At 42.0% G+C, this 22,100-nt stretch overlaps 1 protein-coding gene across 1 annotated transcript; it reads right to left on the reverse strand.

Moving 5' to 3' along the window:
• Nucleotides 1-1,405: 1,405 nt before the first annotated feature.
• On the reverse strand, nt 1,406-20,703 carry LOC128696135 (uncharacterized). The gene is made up of 4 exons (XM_053787231.2): nt 20,184-20,703; nt 12,035-12,147; nt 5,808-5,958; nt 1,406-3,205 (listed from the first exon to the last, which is right to left on the reverse strand). Exons 1-4 carry the CDS (start codon nt 20,194-20,196, stop codon nt 2,331-2,333), a joined length of 1,152 nt encoding a protein of 383 aa, XP_053643206.2. The 5' UTR covers nt 20,197-20,703; the 3' UTR covers nt 1,406-2,330.
• Between the last annotated feature and the right edge of the window lie 1,397 nt (nt 20,704-22,100).

Genomic DNA, 22,100 nt, shown 5'->3' on the forward strand with positions numbered 1-22,100 from the left:
TTAGGTCTAATTTAGCATCCCACGGTTAAATAATTTTTTCTCATCTGTCGGTAGTAGCATCTCTTTCTAAGAATTAATGGAACGCGTCCCATACAGATCTAGGGGTAACTATACCATATCTGAAGAAGAAAAAGGCACAATACCGCGACTGGAACAATTCATAAATAACCCGAACGTAGAGAATTTAATGACGATGGTTTAGTGTGACTTGGACTATTTACAAGACACATTCAACTTCTCTCTCCTATAAAGAACAGAAAGGCACAATACCTTGCCACTACTACTTTTTCTTCCTCTCTTGGTCCCGTCCCAGTGCTCCCTCGCTTATATATACTGGCTGCCTTACTCTCTTATGTTAGTGTGACTTTGTAAAGGGTCTAAGTCGGCCAGAAACGTCGTCAAAAGCTTCTCTCTCCTATGTACCTGTTATTCGTGTATTATACCATATTTGTATTTACACGCAATAGAAAAAAACGCTTTGGTTTACCGGGAATCATCTTTGGAAGATATGGATACTCTAAGGTTTATTTTATATTCCTTTTTGGCACAGAGGATTGAGCGAGCATCGACCTGAAATAACCATCTTCAAATCAGTGCCACTTGACTGTTTGCAATTAACACAAAATAACTTACAGAGTATGAACGTAAGACATTTTTGTTTCAGATAGGATTTGTTTTGCTATGAAAAAGTGTTGCTCTCTGCTACCAAAGACTTTTATTTCTGTGGGGGACTTTATCTCCACGCACAAAAACTGACACCCATTGGGGTTAGGCACTTACATTTTAATACTGATAATAATAATAATAATAAAAATAATAATAATACATAATTCACAATAATAATAATTTATAAATAAATCTTGAAGTCACAGAAGGTGAATACTCTATCACGTTAATTGAAACTAAACGCTCATTTTACTAATTACATTTAAAACGTGCGATTTGGTCATTTCTGTTTTGTACTTACAAAGATAATTTTCGTCTTTTTTTTTTATCATCAGAGATAGGTCAAAGAGCGTTCGCGAAAATATATGACTAGAAAAAGTATAAGGAGAGAGAATATGTGAAAGGTATAAGAATGCAAAAGTTTAAGATGCCAAAGAATAAGAGCCTAAAAGTATAAGGATGAATGAAGATGATAAACTGTAAGCATGCAAAAAAAAAAAAAAAATTTGATGAAAAACTATAAGGACGCAAATGCATAAGTAAGTAAACTGTCTTAAATTGGTGACGTATAAACATTCGGTTATTTAACCATAACGTTTGCAATCCTTTAAAGAAAAAAAAAAACACGCAAGTTACTTATTCTATAAAGAGACACATTACATTTACATTAACATAATGGAATATTCCTGTAGCAACGTTGCCTCCTCGGAATACAGTACGTAACACAGGTGCTTCCCAAATGCACCTCCTTTGACTCACTAAGGTATTCAAAAATGGGTTGTAAATGGTATGGTGATACCGACAGACTGTGGAAAAGGACACTTGTGTACAGTTCAGGACGTTTATTAATGAAAACGTTTTCGTTAATAAGTTTATCATTATATTTAAGTGCTAAACCCAAAAGAGGTCCTACGGCTTTCTTTGAAAAGTGTCCTGAACTGGACGCAAGTGTCCCCTTTCATATATACGAATTACTGAGTAGTGGCGTCACAATGACTGCCGATAACAGTGAAAAAAAAAATCCTTGCAGGACTTTTATTTTCCGGGGATAACGTTTTACTCTGTGTAGAGCTTTCTCAAGATCTCATTTACTAAAGCAGTACACAGAGCAAAACGTCTCAAATGAAAGTTTGATTTACGACGTGTCGGTGGTCACCAATAGCCTGACTTGCCGGAAACCCTTCCGCGACTAGGGAATGGAGGATCGAGTCTCCATCACTTCTTTGTGTTCAATAACTCACACGGCTTTAGGACTTCATGAAACACAGTATAATCAGCAACTTCACATTTCTTCTCAGTTATCGAGTATTTAAACGAATGAGGAAACGCACCACAAAGCGCAATGAGAAATGCATCCTGGTAATAAACTCTTAAAAAGGACTAATATCAACAAATGCAAGTATTTCAAACAGGTACTGCAAGTGGCTGTTAGAGCAGCTACAGTTGGTAACGTGTCCGTGATACGTCTAAAAGAACAGAGGACCGAGCCTCTATCGTGCATCGGGACCAAATAACCCACATATTTATATCCCTTTAATCAAGTACCAGCCTAATTCGATACAAAAGTATCACTTCGTATGTAAAACATTCGGTAACGGAGCTGCGGGCACCTGCCCCCAGCTTGTTGTCTTTCATATAGAGAGGAAGCAAAGATTGTTGAGGATTTAAGACTCAGGGAGGCCATTAGAGTACTGCGGCCGTTCTTCTCTTCTTTTGTAGGTTCCTTGGGGTGTTGAGGTGGCGCTGGCTTCAGGTGCGAATAACCTAGTCTTCACTTCATCTTTGTACATTGTTTGGCCCACAGTAGGTGTCAGGTAGCCAGGGCTTCGTTCTCCCACTGGCGAGCGATATCCAGGAGTGAGGTGTTGTACAGGCAGTGTAGAGTAACCCCCTATTGACCCTCGAGGTGACTCCAGGTAGCTGAAGGGTTGCATTAAGAGCGGCGTGTGATAGCCAGCGGCCCGACCCCCAGGTAAAGTTGAGTAGTCAGCAGTTTGGCTTCCGTGTGGTGTGAGATAACCAGCATGTTGTCCTCTAGGGGAAGTAGGAGTGCCGAGACTTTGCCCCATAGGATAGCCAACAGCCCTGCCTCCGGGTAATGTCGAATAACCAATGCTATTTCGTGTTGGCGATGAAGGATACCCAACAACCCGTCTTCCATGTATTGTAGGATAACCAGCAGACAGTCCTCCAGGTGATGGAGGATAGCCAGGGGTTAATCTTCCAGGTAACGTAGAATATTCATTAGTAAGATCCCCAGGGGATGAAGGATAACCAGATATCATCCCACCAGGTGACTTACAGTAGCTACCTGGCTGTGCTCTGGGTGATGAAGAACAGGCACCAGGCTGTTGCCCTGCAGGCACCGGCGCATAACTAGGAGCCTGTCTCAGAGGCAGGAGCTGGTAAGTGCTGGAAGTTCGCGAAGGCACAGGAACAGGGCGGTACAACTTAACACGGTCTGGATGTCCAGATGGAAGAGCCTGGAAAGCATGCCAGGCGATGCAACACAGAGTGAAGAACATCAACATCAACACAACTGTTCAGAAAGAAAAGCAGTATTAGCGTCAACAAATAATTGCTGGAAAAAAGTCATATTCGTTGAAAAAAAAAAAAATTTATTAGCTGAAAAACGCTTTGCTGAAAGTACATAATGTGAAGAGAAAATGATATTTCATATAATTATTGCTATTTTTGTAAAGGCATTGACAAAATGAAAATAAAACTGTAGATTAACTATTTTCATTGCATTATTATTATAATTACTATTATTAATAATAGTAGCAGTGGTCGTGGTAGTAGTAGTAGTAGTAGTAGTACTTCTGTTAGAATCATTATTATTAGAACATTCATTAGGAAGCACTAAACCCGTAAGGGTCATACATCACATAAAATAAAATTACGAGGCTATCGACTACTCGACACTGAAACTATCGAGATAGCGAGGAAACTCCTCGCTATCAGAAAAATTCAAGTGAACACTTGAACTCTATACAACATATTTGTATTTCGCATCATTTTAACTGAGATATTCGCTTGAGAAGTGATTCGTCCCACACGCCGGTGACCACAGGCAAGAGTGTAGTCATTCAACTAGGTTGAACGTTTATTCTATTCAGCAGAATCTTCTATTCAGCAGAATCTGAGCTTCATGCTTCTGCATTTTCAAAAATCAGTAATATGATAAGTGTTGAACATTGTCGGGAGTAAAAGCTTCAGTTGAACGGGGAAAAAACATTATATTTCCACAGCGGCTTGTTACGTCTCCCAGTATTCTTTCACTACATGATAATACAATAACAAGGGATGTATTCTTTGAAAACAAGCATATCTGGAGACCTGAGCCTTGCCGGACAATTATACGATCGACCTTGGGGAGGAATGCTTCCAAAAGACTCAACGTCGTTCACTATTATTTTCACTCAGCACAGCCAGAAGAAAACAAACTCCGATTTTCGGGAAAAGATTGAAAAGCTTTTGTGGTGAAGTACAGGCTTCTCTTTGTGTGTGAGTGCGTTTGCGTGTGTTAGTGTACTCAGGCAGTTGTGGCTGTGGAAGGGGAAGTCGATCCAGGTTCCTGGACATCTGACAGAAAATATGAGTTTCCTGAGGATAGCTCAGTGTGGACAATGACTCAAAATTCTTAGCCTTAGGGTCTCTATCTGCCTACTATCGAATCTATCAGGTATCTCCTAAATCTGCATATATAATGTGCTTTCACTACTTGTTCGTCTAAATTTTTTCCATTTCTTAGCCACCATTAGATTGAAAAAAGTATATTGTCTGACATCTTCATGATACATTTCCCTTTTGTCTGACTTCGAGTGCCCTATCGAGTCTTCTGAGTATCCTCTACGTCGTTGAAGTGTCCACCCTGTTTCTCCACAGAGTTGAAAGGAATAGTTTATATTTTCTTTCTTTACAAGTCTCTGTAAAGGCTAGAAGTGTAAACAGTCTGAGCGTCTTGTCAAAGTATCCCTAATGAGCAAGTCTCTATAGTCAGCTTTAAAACTAATTTTCAATACTCTGTGGCATTTCTGACGTACAAAGAAGTGCTGGAATTACTTTTTAGTTAAGATCACCAGGAATGTATACACCGTTGTGGTTAATGAACCAAGCTACGCCTTCTGTAATGTTATTGTTATGTAATGTTATGTTATGTTACCCTTGTTTTTTTTTAATCTGAGGTTTGTCCTCTCTGTGTTCTGCATTCGATCCTTTCTCTCCTCCAGTTTTCATAACCAGGCACTTCTGGAGGTTCAGAGCCAATAACCACCTGTGTGATAGTTCCTGATGTTCCCAAATCATCACCACCTAATTGTTACTCTCTTTTACGGTATTTTTTCATCATAAATACTGAATCATCTGGAAACAGCAGCTCTTAAGATTTTATTTTCTCAGGCATGGTATTTACATTAACGAAGAGCAACCACAAGTCCCTGGACGGATATCTGTGGGACACTGGTCCTGGTCATCCATCTGGATACTGTACCTTACTCCCTAAGCATTTCTGTCCTTTCATTTCTCTTTTCTCACTTCTACCCTTTACCCTCTACCTTCTCTGCAATTTCCTTCCTTCCCCCTCCCTCTCCATGCCTCGTCTCCTCCCTTCCCCTTCCCAAACCTCTTCTTTGCCTTCTTCCTTTCGTCCCTTCCCTTCCTCTCTTTTCCCTTCAAACAGTTCCTTTTCTTATTAAATAACGCTTAACAATTCGCAGATGAGCGAAATTATCTACAAACATGTTTAGTAAGGTTGGGTGTGGTTAATTACATAAGTCTATAAAATCTTGTATTTAACCACATGTTGAAAAAATAAACGGCAACGATGTATCTAGCAATGAGGCACTCATTCTAATGTTATATTTTAATATTAGTGAGAAAATGGAGTTGCCACCGGCGATGTATCTAGCAATGAGGCACTCATTCTAATGTTATATTTTAATATTAGTGAGAAAATGGAGTTGCCACCGGCGATGTATCTAGCAATGAGGCACTCATTCTAATGTTATATTTTAATATTAGTGAGAAAATGGAGTTGCCACCGGCGATGTATCTAGCAATGAGGCACTCATTTTAATGTTATATTTTAACATTCTTGATAAAATGGAGTTGCCACCTTCCACCCCACTTCCCTAACTCACCTCCGAGAACCATCATTAAGGTGCCAGCAATCCAGAACCCCGTCAGCATTTGCAGGTCAGAGGTGAACAAGACCACACCTATCATACTGCAGGCGACGCCGAAGCTCGCCAGTAGGAAGATGCAGGTCCTGCCTACCTTCCTGCCACACACCTGCAACCATGAATAAAATTAAGTCACACACACCTGCACCAGTAGATAAGGTTCACTCATACACACCTGTAAGCCTGGGTTAAAGTTGAGCCACGCAAACTTGCGTATGGACTGCCTACAGTCCATACGCAAACCTGCATGATTCGATGTACTTCAGTTACAGATCTGCATTCTGACCCACAACCAGATACACATTGATAAAGTTCAGTCACACACTTGCCTACTGACCTCCTACAAACTTACAACCATAGATAAGGTTCGATCAAACACACACACACACACACACACACACACAGGACAGCGAGCAGGCTAGTCACGCCGTCGGTGCTCCGGGGATTTAAGTGTTTTTGAGGGCTACAAGTGTTCTGCAAGGGTTGCTAAGTGTGTCAGGGTAGTCAACAATCCTAGAAGTGTTTTTTTTAATTGCCTGAGCCACACAAGTGTGGGGAGAGCCACAATTTTGAAAGTGATCTGGAAAATAAAAGCGTTGTGGCGCAGGCTAGTGTGAAGGCGGCGTTGCCAAGTGTCACCCAAGATTTTAATAAAGTGAAACAATAGTGTGACCAGTGAAAGAAATACAGTGAACAGGGTACATTATTAACGAGAAGAAATTGAGGTGGATCTAGCCAGGACGTACATCGAGCTGGATCTATCCAGGACGTCACATCGACCTGGACAATCTACACTGCTACAGCTGCATCACAAGTACTGTATCACCTATGAGTGGTTGTTTGGGTGTGGGGTCCAGGTTCCAATTTAACCGCCAAGCTGAATGTGAATGGTCTAACTCTCATAGCACGATAAAGAATAGGCACTCAAGTATTCAATAAGGTTTAGCAAATGGTAATCCATTGAACAAGGCGATTAAGTCACTATAAGCAGGTGATATAGGCAACACTGCAAGGGAGTCAGGTCACATAGGTTGTGGACACAAGGACAACTGAGAATCTACATTACACTCCAAGCACAAGCCACCTACTTTTCAGACACATAATAAACCCACACATAATTCGACACATAATTACACACACACACACACACACACACACACACACACATATACACACACACACACCCACATACACCCCCCCCCACACACACACACACACATACACCCACATACACACACACACACACACACACACACACACACACACACACACACACACACACACACACACACACACACACACACACACACACACGCACACACACACACACTGTAAGTGCGGTAAATCCCAGGAGGTTGGTCAGGTCACAAGAAGGTGTGGGCAGCCAAGGACCACTGAGACTTACCTTAAACGCACAAGCCACCTACCTTTCAGTTCATAATAAACCCACACATAATTCCACACACAATTACACACAAAATTACACACACACACACACACACACACACACACACACACACACACACACACACACACACACACACACACACACACACACACACTCCCCCCTCACCACCGACATCTCACTACTTCCCCTGATCCATCACCTCCCTCGATCACCCTCCCCTCCCCCGTTCACCCCAAACCCTCCCCACCCCTCCCCACTCAGCTCCCAAATAGCCACAGTTCCTCCACTACTTTCCCCCCCCCCACACTCTGACACACACACTACTAACCTAACATACAGAACTACATAGGTTTCCCACTCTGAGGCAATCAGGATAAAACAAAAATGGGTTGCCAGAGAGCAACAAGAAAAACCAAGGGACAGGAGGAGGAAAATGCAAAGGAAGATTGGGCAGCAGAGCTCATAAAAAGGGATCATGAATGGGAAAAGAAACTAGAAGAACTTAGCATGAGAATGGAAGAGAGGATAGATATGGAAAGCAGGAAGTGGGAGGTGCATGTCAAAACAGCAGAAGCTAGGATACAGAGTTTAGAAGAGGAACTGAAAAATCTGAAACAGCATAAAGAACTAAAGAACATTTTGGGATTGACATCAGAGACTGCTACCTCAGCCACAAATAAGGGGACTGTAGGGAAAGAAGGGGCACAGCTGCATGGAGATGCTCTATCAGAGGAGACTGTAGCAAATGAAAGAGCTAAGCTTTATGTGGAGGCCCTAACAGACAACAACAGAGCCCAAGGAAAGCCGAGAAGGGAAAATGACAGGCCACTGAGCCCAAGTACATTAGCCAGTGAAACTGATGAAAGGAAAGCTGCAGTGGAGGAAACCAAATTAAATGAGGGGATACACAGGGATATGCAGTGGGAGAATGAAAGGGTGAGGTCAGTCTTTGTGTATGGGCTCCAGGAAGTCGAAGGGGAAACATATGAAGCAAGAAAACAAGGGGAAAAAAAAGCAATTGAAAGCATCATGAAAGCAATAGGAGAAGACGATATGACCCAGCTGGAAAATTTTCGGAGAATAGGGGGGTTTGTAAAAAAAAGAACCCGGCCAGTGAGAGTGACCTTCAAGGCAGAAGCGACTCGGACCAGGATACTGCAGGAGAAAGCACGATTAAGGGACATGACGGCATACAGGAGGGTGTATCTCGACCGCGACAGAACACAAGAAGAAAGGATGAAACTGAGAGAGATGGTACAAAGGCGAAAGGAGGAAAGAGAGGGGATGGAGAAGACAGACAGGAGATCCCAGACCCAGGAAGAAGATCTAATACAGCCTCCCTCACAACTTTCTATAGAAGCCTCCCAACCAGGTCAACCCCAGTGCAACCAAACACTCTAAATCAAAACACCCATGCCACATCCAATGCCCCCACCCACTACATTACAAACTTCACCCCCACAGCAACAACCCATAGTTCCTTACCAGGTCTCCCACTTCCCCAACCCCAATATACTTCCCAGACCACAGTCTTAGAAAAGAAGTTGAAGGTGTGGTATACAAATGCAGATGGAATAACAAACAAGTATGAGGAGTGGCACGAAAGAATCAAAGAGACATCCCCAGACATAATAGCACTCACAGAAACAAAACTCACCAGAATAATAACAGATTCAATCTTTCCATCCGGATATCAAATCTTCAGGAAAGACAGAGGGAGGAGAGGGGGAGGAGGAGTTGCACTGCTCATTAAAAACCAGTGGGGTTTTGAGAAAATGGAAGGAATGGATGGCATGGGCGAAAGGGACTACTTAGTAGGAACAATCCAGTCTGAGGGACATAAGGTGATAATTGCAGTAATGTACAACCCACCACAGAACTGCAGGAGGCCAAGAGAAGAATACGATGAGAGCAACAGAGCAATGATCAACACACTAGCCGAGGTGGCCAGGAGAGCACACATGGGGGGAGCAAAGTTACTAGTTATGGGTGATTTCAATCACAAGGAGATTGACTGGGAAAACCTGGAGCCCCATGGGGGTCCCGAAACATGGAGAGCCAAGATGATGGATGTGGTACTGGAGAACCTCATGCATCAACATGTTAGAGACACTACCAGAGAGAGAGGAGAGGATGAACCAGCAAGGTTGGACCTTGTATTCACCATGAGTAGTTCGGACATCGAGGGTATCATGTATGAAAGGCCCCTGGGAGCTAGTGATCATGTGGTTCTGTGCTTCGACTACATAGTTGAGCTCCAAGTGGAGAGAGTAGCAGAAATAGGCTGGGAAAAACCAAACTACAAAAGGGGGAACTACTCAGGCATGAGGAACTTCCTTCAAGACATTCAGTGGGAGAGGGAACTGACAGGAAAACCAGTACAAGAAATGATGGACTATGTAGCAACAAAATGCAAGGAGGCAGAGGAGAGGTTTGTTCCCAAGGGAAACAGAAATAATGGGAAGAACAGAACGAGTCCTTGGTTCACCCAAAGGTGTAGGGAGGCAAAAACTAGGTGTAATAGAGAATGGAAAAGGTACAGAAGACAGAGAACTCAGGAAAATAAAGAAATCAGCCGAAGAGCCAGAAACGAATATGCACTGATAAGAAGGGAGGCTCAGAGACAATATGAAAATGACATAGCATCAAAAGTAAAGACTGACCCGAAGCTGTTGTACAGCCACATCAGGAGGAAAACAACAGTCAAGGACCAGGTAATCAGACTGAGGAAGGGTGATGGGGAATTCACAAGAAACGACCGAGAGGTATGTCAGGAGCTCAACACAAGATTTAAAGAGGTATTTACAGTGGAAACCAGTAGGACTCCAAGAAATCAGAACAGGGGGGCACACCAGCAAGTGCTGGATGAGGTACATATAACCAAGGAGGAGGTGAAGAAGCTGCTATGCGAACTTGACACCTCAAAGGCAGTGGGACCAGACAACATCTCTCCATGGGTCCTTAAAGAGGGAGCAGAGATATTGTGTGAGCCATTAACAAAGATCTTCAACACATCATTTGAAACTGGGCAACTCCCTGAGGTATGGAAAATGGCAAATGTAGTCCCAATTTTTAAAAAGGGAGACAGACATGAGGCACTAAACTACAGACCTGTATCTCTAACGTGTATAGTATGCAAGGTCATGGAGAAGATCATCAGGAGGAGAGTGGTGGGGCACCTGGAAAGAAACAAGTGTATAATTGACAACCAGCACGGTTTCAGGGAAGGAAAATCCTGTGTCACAAACCTACTAGAGTTTTATGACAAGGTGACAGAAGTAAGACAAGAGAGAGAGGGGTGGATCGACTGCGTATTTTTGGACTGCAAGAAGGCTTTCGACACAGTTCCTCACAAGAGGTTACTGCAAAAGCTAGAGGACCAGGCACACATAACAGGAAAGGCACTGCAATGGATCAGAGAATATCTGACAGGGAGGAAACAACGAGTCATGGTACGCGACGAGGTGTCAGAGTGGGCGCCTGTGACAAGCGGGGTTCCACAGGGGTCAGTCCTAGGACCTGTGCTGTTCTTGGTATACGTGAACGACATAACGGAAGGGATAGACTCAGAAGTGTCCTTGTTTGCAGACGATGTGAAGTTAATGAGAAGAATCGAATCGGACGAGGATCAGGCAGGACTACAAAGAGATCTGGACAGGCTACAAGCCTGGTCCAGCAACTGGCTCCTAGAATTTAACCCTGCCAAATGCAAAGTCATGAAGATTGGGGAAGGGCAAAGAAGACCGCAGACACAATATAGTTTAGATGGCCAAAGACTGCAAACCTCACTAAAGGAAAAAGATCTGGGGGTGAGTATAACACCGAGCATATCTCCTGAGGCGCACATCAATCAGATAACTGCTGCAGCATACGGGCGCCTGGCAAACCTACGGATAGCGTTCCGATACCTCAGTAAGGATTCGTTTAAGACTCTGTACACCATCTACGTCAGGCCCATACTGGAGTATGCAGCACCAGTTTGGAATCCACACCTAGTCAAGCACGTCAAGAAATTAGAGAAAGTGCAAAGGTTTGCAACAAGACTAGTCCCAGAGCTACGGGGATTGTCCTATGAAGAAAGGTTGAGGGAAATCGGCCTGACGACACTGGAGGCCAGGAGGGTCAGGGGAGACATGATAACGACATATAAAATACTGCGCGGAATAGACGAGGTGGACAAAGACGGGATGTTCCAGAGATGGGACACAGACACAAGAGGTCACAATTGGAAGTTGAAGACTCAGATGAATCAAAGGGATGTTAGGAAGTATTTCTTCAGTCATAGAGTAGTCAGGCCATGGAATAGCCTAGAAAGTGATGTGGTGGAGGCAGGAACCATACATAGTTTTAAGGCGAGGTATGATAGAGCTCATGGGGCAGGGAGAGAGAGGACCTAGTAGCAATCAGCGAAGAGGCGGGGCCAGGAGCTGTGACTCGACCCCTGCAACCACAAATAGGTGAGTACACTAGGGATAAATATTACTAACGCACACACCTTCAAGATTATATGAAATTTAATCACAACGTCTCAGTGTTAAATTTCTTTGGGACATAAACAATCTTATGTATACGTGCTTCCATGATAAAAATATCAATAAACATATTACGTACATTCCTAACATCCTAAACTAGAAAATACGTATGCATTTTCCTGACATAAATAACATTAAACGTACGTTAGTTGCCAATAAATGTTCTATAGTATGTGTGCATTGTTTAATGAAGACAATATTCATATTTTTGTTTCTTAGTGTTTGTATCTGTTGGTAGAGCTAACCTGTGCGCCGCGTCTGAGGTAAGCAGGACCCACCAGTGGAACCATCTGCACAGTTGTAGTCATCGTTGTAGTCGCCTCCACCGCCCTTGTCTGCGTTCTCGGCTCTCTTGTTACTGAAACGACACCGGATGTCATGAAATGAGCTCTGACCAGCTCTCTCTCTCACGCACGCACGCACTCACACACACACACACACACACACACACACACACACACACACACACACACACACACACACACACACACACACACACACACACACACTAATAAGGAATCGTTCAGGACCCTGTACACCGTATACGTTAGGCCCATATTGGAGTATGCGGCACCAGTTTGGAACCCACACCTAGCCAAGCACGTAAAGAAACTAGAGAAAGTGCAAAGGTTTGCAACAAGACTAGTCCCAGAGCTAAGAGGTATGTCCTACGAGGAGAGGTTAAGGGAAATCAACCTGACGACACTGGAGGACAGGAGAGATAGGGGGGACATGATAACGACATACAAAATACTGAGAGGAATTGACAAGGTGGACAAAGACAGGATGTTCCAGAGATTGGACACAGTAACAAGGGGACACAGTTGGAAGCTGAAGACACAGATGAATCACAGCGATGTTAGGAAGTATTTCTTCAGCCACAGAGTAGTCAGTAAGTGGAATAGTTTGGGAAGCGATGTAGTGGAGGCAGGATCCATACATAGCTTTAAGCAGAGGTATGGTAAAGCTCACGGCTCAGGGAGAGTGACCTAGTAGCGACCAGTGAAGAGGCGGGGCCAGGAGCTCGGACTCGACCCCCGCAACCTCAACTAGGTGAGTACAACTAGGTGAGTACACACATACACACACATACACACACACACACACACACACACACACACACACACACACACACACACACACACACACACACACACACACACACACACACACACACAGGGAGAGAAATAGGGGGGAGGGGATCATAACGACATATAGTGAGAGGAACTGACAAGGTGGATAGGGACAGAATGATTCAGACATGGGACACAGCAACAAGGAGTCACAACTCGAAAACTCAGATGAGTCACAGGGATGTTGGGAAGTATTTCCTCACTCATAAAGTTGTCAGGAAATGGAACAGACTTAACAGTGATGTAGTGGAGGCAGGATCCATACACAGCTTTAAGAAGAAATACGATAAAGCTCATGGAGCAGGGAGAGTGGACCTAGTAGCGACCAGCGAAGAGGCAAGGTCAGGAGATTTAATGTAATATTAAATAAATTTTAGATAATGAGATATATATATATATATATATATATATATATATATATATATATATATATATATATATATATATATATAAATTATTATTATAAAATCTTTTTCTCTCTACAAATCGGCCGTATCCCACCGAGGCAGGGTGGCCCAAAAAGAAAAACAAAAGTTTCTCTTTTTAACTTTAGTAATGTATACAGGAGAAGGGGTTACTAGTCCCTTGTTCCAGGTATTTTAGTCGCCTCTTACGACACGCATGGCTTACGGAGGAAGAATTCTGTTCCAATTCCCCATGGAGATAAGAGGAAATAAGAACAAAAACTAGTAAGAAAATAGAAAAAAATCCAGAGGGGTGTGTATATAAATGCTTGTACATGTAAGTGTAGTGTGGCCTAAATGTGAGTAGAAGTAACAAAACATACCTGAAATCTTGCATGTTTATGAGACACAGAAATGACACCAGCAATCCTACCATCATGTAAAACAATTAGACTTTCGTTTTACACTTCGCAGGACGGTAGTACCTCCCTGGGCGGTTGCTGTCTACCAACCTACTACCTAGAAAAATTTAACTAAGAGAATTTGTTAGTTTTAGAGAGGTTACGTGAGGTTTCTAAGTTAGTTTTGGTCCAAAGATAAAAATCATTATATCATTGTTAATGAAAAAAAATAGCTACCAATTTGTTAAAAATAGTTTGGAAAAGTTTAATTTTTAAGGGAGTTCGGACTATTTGACAAGTTCGGCTTATTTAGTACGACATATATAAATTGATGAAATCACTAAACAATTGATTTTGAATCATTAACAGAACTGCTGCTGGCTAGGACTCGATCCTACATTCCCCTGCCCAGCCCTGTGAGAACAGGACACAGTACGCATCACTCATGTATTCTATAAACTACAGAGAGAGAGAGAGAGAGAGAGAGAGAGAGAGAGTGAGAGTGAGTCTGAGGTAAAAGAGAGTGAGAGTGGTTTTAAGTGCCCCCACAAGACGATCCTTGAGACGCCAAAGCAATAAACTTTCAAGGAGATCAGCAACTTTCTCACTGGCACCATGAGTCACCTTGCAGTGTAATGGTGTATCACTTAAAATTTGTACCTCATTTTAATATGTAAATTCTAAACACGTCATCGTCTTCCATATTAATGCATAATTTTATTAATTTACGTATTTTGTATATAATATATATATATATATATATATATATATATATATATATATATATATATATATATATATATATATATATATATATATATATATATATATATGTATATATATAATGGTCCATAATGCCAAGGCATAATAGAGGCTGTCTTTGCATTGCAACCCACTATTGCATATACACAATCTCAATGTACTGTTTTCAAAGACACTAAATAAATAAATAATAAATAAATAAATAACTATGTTGTGTTGTATCTTAGAGGCAGAACAATGTGGGGTCGAATCCTGGCCTACTGCAGTTTGGTAAATGATTTAAAATAACTTGTTTCGTGATTTCATTGATTATATATATATATATATATATATATATATATATATATATATATATATATATATATATATATATATATTATGCCTTTTACTTCAGTGTTCATTATAATACCCCTTCCCAAGTGTGTAAATCCTTCTTTTGCTCCAGTATACACGACCTCCATCTAATCCAGCGTAAAGGATTCCCTCCCTCTCTAATCCTGTGTGCATGGCTTCTACTCCAGTGTACAAGTCATCCCACTGCTACAGCGTACAAGGCTTTCTCCTCTACTCCAGTGTACAAGTCATCCCACTGCTACGGCGTACAAGGCTTTCTCCTCTACTTCAGTGTGCAAGTCCTCCCACTACTCATGTGTATGATACCACTGCTCTAGTGTACATGACTTTCAGTGTATGATACCTGTGCTTCAGTGTACATGGCTTCCAGTGTACATAACTTCCAGTGTACGATACCTCTACTCCAGTGTACGCGGCCACTAATCTAATGTACTAGGCCTCTGTTCCATTGAGTGTAATGTTGGTAGAGTTACCGACGGCTTTGTCAAGCCGTTACCTTAACTGCTTGACAAAACCTGTGGAGAGCGAAACGCTGCCACAATAAAATGTCGCATTAATGTCCTTTTACCTAACATATTCTACTGAGGAATGCCTCACTCTGCTCCAGTGCATAAACTCTCCTTCTATTTTCTTCTTAATTTAGCGACACCCTAAGAGCTCAGAAGAAAAAATAACGTGAAAAGCGTACGAAAGATCGTCTTTAACACCCCTTGTTTAGTGCTCCACATGAATAATACCAATAATAATAATGATAATCATAATAATAAGGGGGATTGCCAGTAGACCCCTGGTTGTCTTCAAGAAGGCGCTGGACAAGCACCCAAAGTCAGTACCTGATCATCCAGGCTGTGGTTCGTTCGTCGGTTTGCGTGTTACCAGCAGTAACAGCCTGGTTGATCAATCCCTGATCAACCTCGAGGCCTGGTCACAGACCGGTCCGCGGGGGCGTTGATCCCCGAAACCCCCCTATAGATATAATCCCGTTGAAAGGCAGGGGAAGCACCTCACACTGTTATGGTTATCACTTGTAAGCAGACGTTGCTGAATTCATTGGAATGTTTGGTCATATCCTCATCGCCTCACTGGTGTCTCCCAGTTTAGGTTGACGGAAAATGGTATCTACTATGGGACTTCCCTCCTTTATGAAGGAGTACGAGAGGGAAAGAAGGCTTTTGTTCCCACTGCATAACTACCACACAGAATAGTGTACCAGCACACCCTTGATGTGCCTTATTTGCTCTAATAATTGATAAACTGATGGTAAACTGCTGACGCGGATCATAGATAAATTATGAATCGTTTATTGGCCAAGTAACAGCAGGCGTACCTATGTTAGGAATTCACACAATATGAAAGAAATAGATACCATCCATCTTATAGATAGGTGTTGTACTGAATGTACATAATATTTAAATTGGGTTATTTGGTACTCAAGCTGTGTTTGTAATGCCTGTAATGAGAGAGAGAGAGAGAGAGAGAGAGAGAGAGAGAGAGAGAGAGAGAGAGAGAGAGAGAGAGAGAGAGGGAGGAGAACTGGAGAACTGGAGAATAAGAATTGATATAGAAATTATCTTCCTTTCCACAACCCAATAAAGTGATTCTTAGACTCCGACCTCACATGATCTCCTTTTCTTCCCCTCAAGTGTGTTATGCAATGTCTACCTGCGTCACTTCCTCTTTCAACTCTCTCTCTGCATCATTTAGTTGATGCTGGAGGCAGTAAGTCAAGGCTGACGTTGTTTCTTGATCACCTTAATTAGTTGTGATTGCTCGTTTAATCTCCCCAGGGATTACCCACTAATGACTGGCCATGAACTGTATATCGGGTCGATGATATAGCTGTTATATTAATATTATTACTTTTTTTACTGATGAATCTGCCAGTGCTGCTGCTGCTGCTGCTGCTGTTGCTAATGCTCCTGCTGATTATATTGTTGGTGCTAGTTCTTCTGGTGCTGGTACTAGTGCTTCTCCTGCTAGTGATGCTAGTGCTGTTCGTACTGCTGCTACCGATGCTATTGGGTCTGCTGATGGTGGTATTGCCGCTATTACTGCTACTAGTAGTGTCACTAGTACTGGTAACACTGATGCTACTACTACTTCTGCCACAATTACTAAACCTGTTACTAGTGCCACTATTACTACTACTACTAGTATCGTTACTACTGCTGCTACTACTAGTGTCACTGCTGCTTTTGCTGCTGCAGAAGTTATCTGTAATATTTTCTGTGTGTAAGATTTAGCAGTGTTTACATTAATATTGTAATACAAAAACTGCGAAGAGGTACAGTATTTAGATACAGGTATACGTAAGTACAATTATCATACACAGTAACATAATACACAGTATCATACACAGTAAATCAGAGTGCAAAACACAAAGTGATTTACACATGTTACTGTGTGATAATTACTCTTGTGTATACCTGTACTTAAATAAACTTACCTACAAGAACAGGCAAACCAAATGGTAAGTGGATAAAAAAAAATCAGAGAATAATAGCAGAATTTTCAACAATCAGCACCATCGTACTGTCAACCAGCAGAAAGAAACAAACCCTTCTAACCTTCAAATGATCCCAACCGCAGATCTGACCGCTCTAACCACAGACCTTCACTACAACCATCTTCCTCCTGGGGATGAGACCCTTAACCAGATCCATCATCCTCCTGGTGATGGGACAATCCCATCACTACACCCAACAGACGACAGCAACAACAACAAAAAAAAAGTGAAATACTGAAGTCTCAGTATTGGTTCATGTTTAATGAGATGCCAGACAAAGGTTGACAAACCAAATTAATTTTTCCTCAGCGAGACTCGAAACTTTGTTTACATCTCCAAATTTTCCGATATTACCTGGAGTTTACCTGGAGAGAGTTCCGGGGGTCAACGCCCCCGCGGCCCGGTCTGTGACCAGGCCCTATCCCTGCTAGATTTCGAGAGAATCGTTGACAGTATGTCAAGGCACTTTGCCCCAGGCACGAACTCATGGCACTCCATGTGCATCAAGAACTGCACTCCACAAAGGTGGTAGTAAAGCCACGTTAAAGAACTATAGACCAAAAGCACTGACATTCCACGTGATAAAAATCTTTGAAAGAGTTTGAAGCAAGATCTCTAATGAAATAATATCACAACACTTACCCAACCCAGAGCAGCATGGGTTTAAAGCAGGTCGATCCTGCCTCTCACTGCTACTTAGACCATTACATGCTCTTTAGATGGACTGTCAAAAAAAATGCAGATGCAATATACACAGGATTTGCAAAAGCATTTACCAATAGACCCCTGGCTGTCTTCAAGAGGGAGTTGAACAGGCATCTAAAGTCAGTTCCCCACCAATCGGGCTGTAGTTCTTACGTCGGTTTGCGTGCACCCAGCAGTAACATCCTGGTTGATCAGGCCCTGATCTACCGCGAGGCCTGGTCATGGACCGGACCGCGGGGGCATTGACCCCCGAAACACCCCACCTGGAGGCTACCTGGAGGGTATTCCGGTGATCAACGCCCATGTGGGCCGGTTCACGACCACCCTCTAGGTATACTAGCACACAAAATTCGTGCAAATGGTCAGCTGGCGAAGTTGGCAAATGGATTTTAAACTTTCTAATAAAATGCAACAATAGTAAATAGAGTTAAATCACAGGCTACCTCATGGAAAAGCTTTGGTACCCCACTCCTCGTCCTCTTGTCCGACAAAGATAGAGATATAAATCGTAGCACTGCATCATGCTTTGCAGACAATACTAAAATTTGTATGAGAGTGACATAAATTGAGGACACATGTCATTATCACCACTGCTGCCAGCGAAGAGATGGAGCTAGGAGTTGTGCATCGTCCCCTGCAACCACATATAGGTGAGTACATACGCGCGCGAGCAAGCACGCTAGAGGAGCAGGTAGGAATTATATTATTATTATTATAATCAAGGGGGAAGCGCTAAACCCGGAAGATTATACAGCGCCTGGGGGGGGGGATGTGGAAGGCATTCAGGCTTAATTCGGGGAACTGGAGCACAGATCCAATTCCCTAAATCAAGAGCCCCTCACCAACATCAAGGAGCCTTCCTTGAGGGGGTAGGAATTATAGGGAAAGCACTACAGCACTACATTCATCTACAAACTACAGTGTGTGTACAGGTGTCTGAATGGGTGAATGCGAAGAGTGCAATTCCACAAGGGTCAGTCAGTATTCGTACGAGTAATATTTATTGTATATGTGTAGTTTGTACAAGACATGGCAGAGGAAATCGAGCCAGAGGTGTCCCTGTTAGCAGATATGAAACTAATGAGAATACAAACAGGGGTAGACCAGGATAAACTACAAATGGATCTGGACATGCTGCATGACTGGTCTGACAAGTGGCTACTGGAATATAACCCCAGCAAATGCAAATTTATGAAAATCAGAGAAGGGCAAAGACGTCTGGAAACAGTGTACAAGCTAATGGAAAAACAAAGGTTACAAACCTCCCTTAAAGAGAAAGACCTCGGGGTGAGCATAATTCTAAGCAAATGCTTAGAATTATGCTCACCCCGAATGCTTAGAATGCTTAGAATTATGCCTGAAGCAAACATCAACCCAATAACCGCTGCAGCAAACGCGAGACTGGGAAATTTAAGTGTACCTTCCAGAAATATCAACATCCACCTTCAGCCCGGCATATGTTCGACCCATCCTGGAGTATGCAGTGCCAGTATGGAACCTGCATCTGGTAGAGCATGCAAAGTAGTTTTAAAAAGTGCAAAGAAATGCAACTAAATCAGTCCAGAGCCGAGGGGTATGAACTATGAGAAGTGGTTAGAGGAGCTACACCTGACGACACTAGAGGATAGAAGGATCAGAGTTGACATGATTACAGCATACAAATTGCTCAGAGGAACTGACAGGGTGGAGAGGGAGAATCTGTCTGAGAGGCGGGTCTCAGGTACACGAGATCACAGATGCAAGTTAAAAGGACAGATGTGTCAAAGGGATGTTAGAGAATACTTCTTTAACCTTAGAGTGACCAGGAAGTGCAGCTACCTAGAGAGTGAAGTGGTACATAGGCTTAAGAATAGGTATGATAGGGTTCACTCAGCCAGGAGATAAGGAGAACCAGGAGCTGATACTCGACCCCAACAACCACAGCTGCGCGAATACGTACGTTCGTGTATACACACACACACACACACACACACACACACACACACACACACACACACACACACACACACACACACACACAAATAACTAGGTGAGTAAACACGTTCATAAACCAGTCTTGCACAAGCACGTGTTAAACATTCCTCCGTTCTGAAAGTGACTTTTTCTTGCTGGTATACTCTTATACTTACAAGTTGTATACATTTAGATTGAGTCCCTAACGTTTCGATGATAAACTGACGAAATATCATAAGTTTTCTTCAGTACTTGTCAAATTACAAGGGTTTGGAGAGCATCGAGTTGCCACTTGTTGCAGCCCCTTGCGTCATATTGTGTTGTATTATTGTCTGAATTCATATTATATGACTTGCACAACGTTCCATTGGTAAACACGAGATTATCCTTGTTGATGTAGCAGTGTTATAGCCACTGGAGACAATGGCATACATTAAAATAAGGTCATTGTTGATCGTCTTTAAAGTATGGTTCTCCTGCCAGAGCGTCGCCAACACCACAGGTCGAGTCTGTGATCGGGTATTCAGTGTCTCTTTCCATATTTCTGTTAAAAAGCTATCTACACCGGATTATTCTTGGGAATTTTCCAGGCCTTCAGCAGCAGGTTATTTAGATTATCATAAATACCATGCTGCCACTCGGTAATTTAAGATCGGAATCACAAAACTTGGTATCCAGTGACTCCACACGTTCACACCCTTGGCAGGGGAGTACAACAACTGCAGTTGGGAGGAGATGTTTGGGAAAGGTCGCGCTGCCAGATACACCCACTTGGGCACCATGACTATTCAACCTCACACTTTTATATAATCAAATACAATTGCAAGTTTAATCATTATAAGCTCAGACTGTCTTGTTTGACCCAGCCAGACATGGATGTCGAGCTAAGAAAATAAGACGCTTATCTAATCTCCGTAAATACAAAAGAGAAACAACTAAATATTACCTGATTTTTTATATAAGTATTGCTGCCACACACACACACACACACACACACACACACACACACACACACACACACACACACACACACACACACACAACACACACACACACACACACTATATATATACATAGTATATATATATATATATATATATATATATATATACATATATATATATATATATATATATATATATATATATATATATATATATATATATATATTTGTTCACTATTCATGTTTGTGAGTTGCATCACTTCACAAAAGTTATATCTATCCTGTGTTACTAATATGTTTTCCGTCCTAGATGAAATAGTACTTCTTGTAATTAAGAACTAGCCTTGTTAAATGTCATCCATACCTTCCCCCTGCCTCATTATCTTCTGTTAAAATCTTAATGAATGGTTGTTCATATATCACTGTATTTGTACACTTTACGTACTTCTGTAGCCAATGTTCTGCTGTTTGTTTTGCAGTGTGCATAGTTCCCTTTGTAACTCAACTCAACGTCCAAACATTCAATATTTACATTGTTGCTAAGACTGGCAAACGGTGAGTGTTCAAGAGTATTAAATAGTATTTAGCTTACTGTGTATTTTCCTTTACGCCCGGCGAGTCCCTGTTTTCTGCTCTGTATTACCTTCTACGGTTCTATAGCCTCTTTTGTTATAAGTATCTAAAGGGTTATAATTGACCATAATTTTTAAAGGTTTAAAGGGGTGGACCGGTATGCCAGCGGAAGGCCTCGGTCTGATGACCAAAAGCCCCAACGGCGGGTCATCATATGACTAAGACTCGCGTCAGGAAACACACTGTCCTGTTTCCTGACGAACTTTACCTAACCTAACCTCTTTTGTTGTGACAAGGTTAAACACAAAGGTGCTGGTCTACCCACATCTACCGACCACGGCCTTAATTTTGAATAATTAATCATAAATATTGCAATTCCTTTCTTTTTTTGTTAGTTTTCTTTTAAAGTATGGCCATTTCTGTGGTATATAAAATAATGAATTATTATTTATTATTATTATTATTATTATTATTAGTAGTAGTAGTAGTGATAGCAATAACATTAATAATAATAACAATAATAATATGAAATTTAATTCTTGTTATGTATCTTAAAATGATTAGAAGAGATCTCCAT

This window comes from Cherax quadricarinatus, chromosome 48, assembly GCF_038502225.1.
Source record: "Cherax quadricarinatus isolate ZL_2023a chromosome 48, ASM3850222v1, whole genome shotgun sequence".
In the NCBI taxonomy this organism is placed as follows: Eukaryota; Metazoa; Arthropoda; class Malacostraca; order Decapoda; family Parastacidae; genus Cherax; species Cherax quadricarinatus.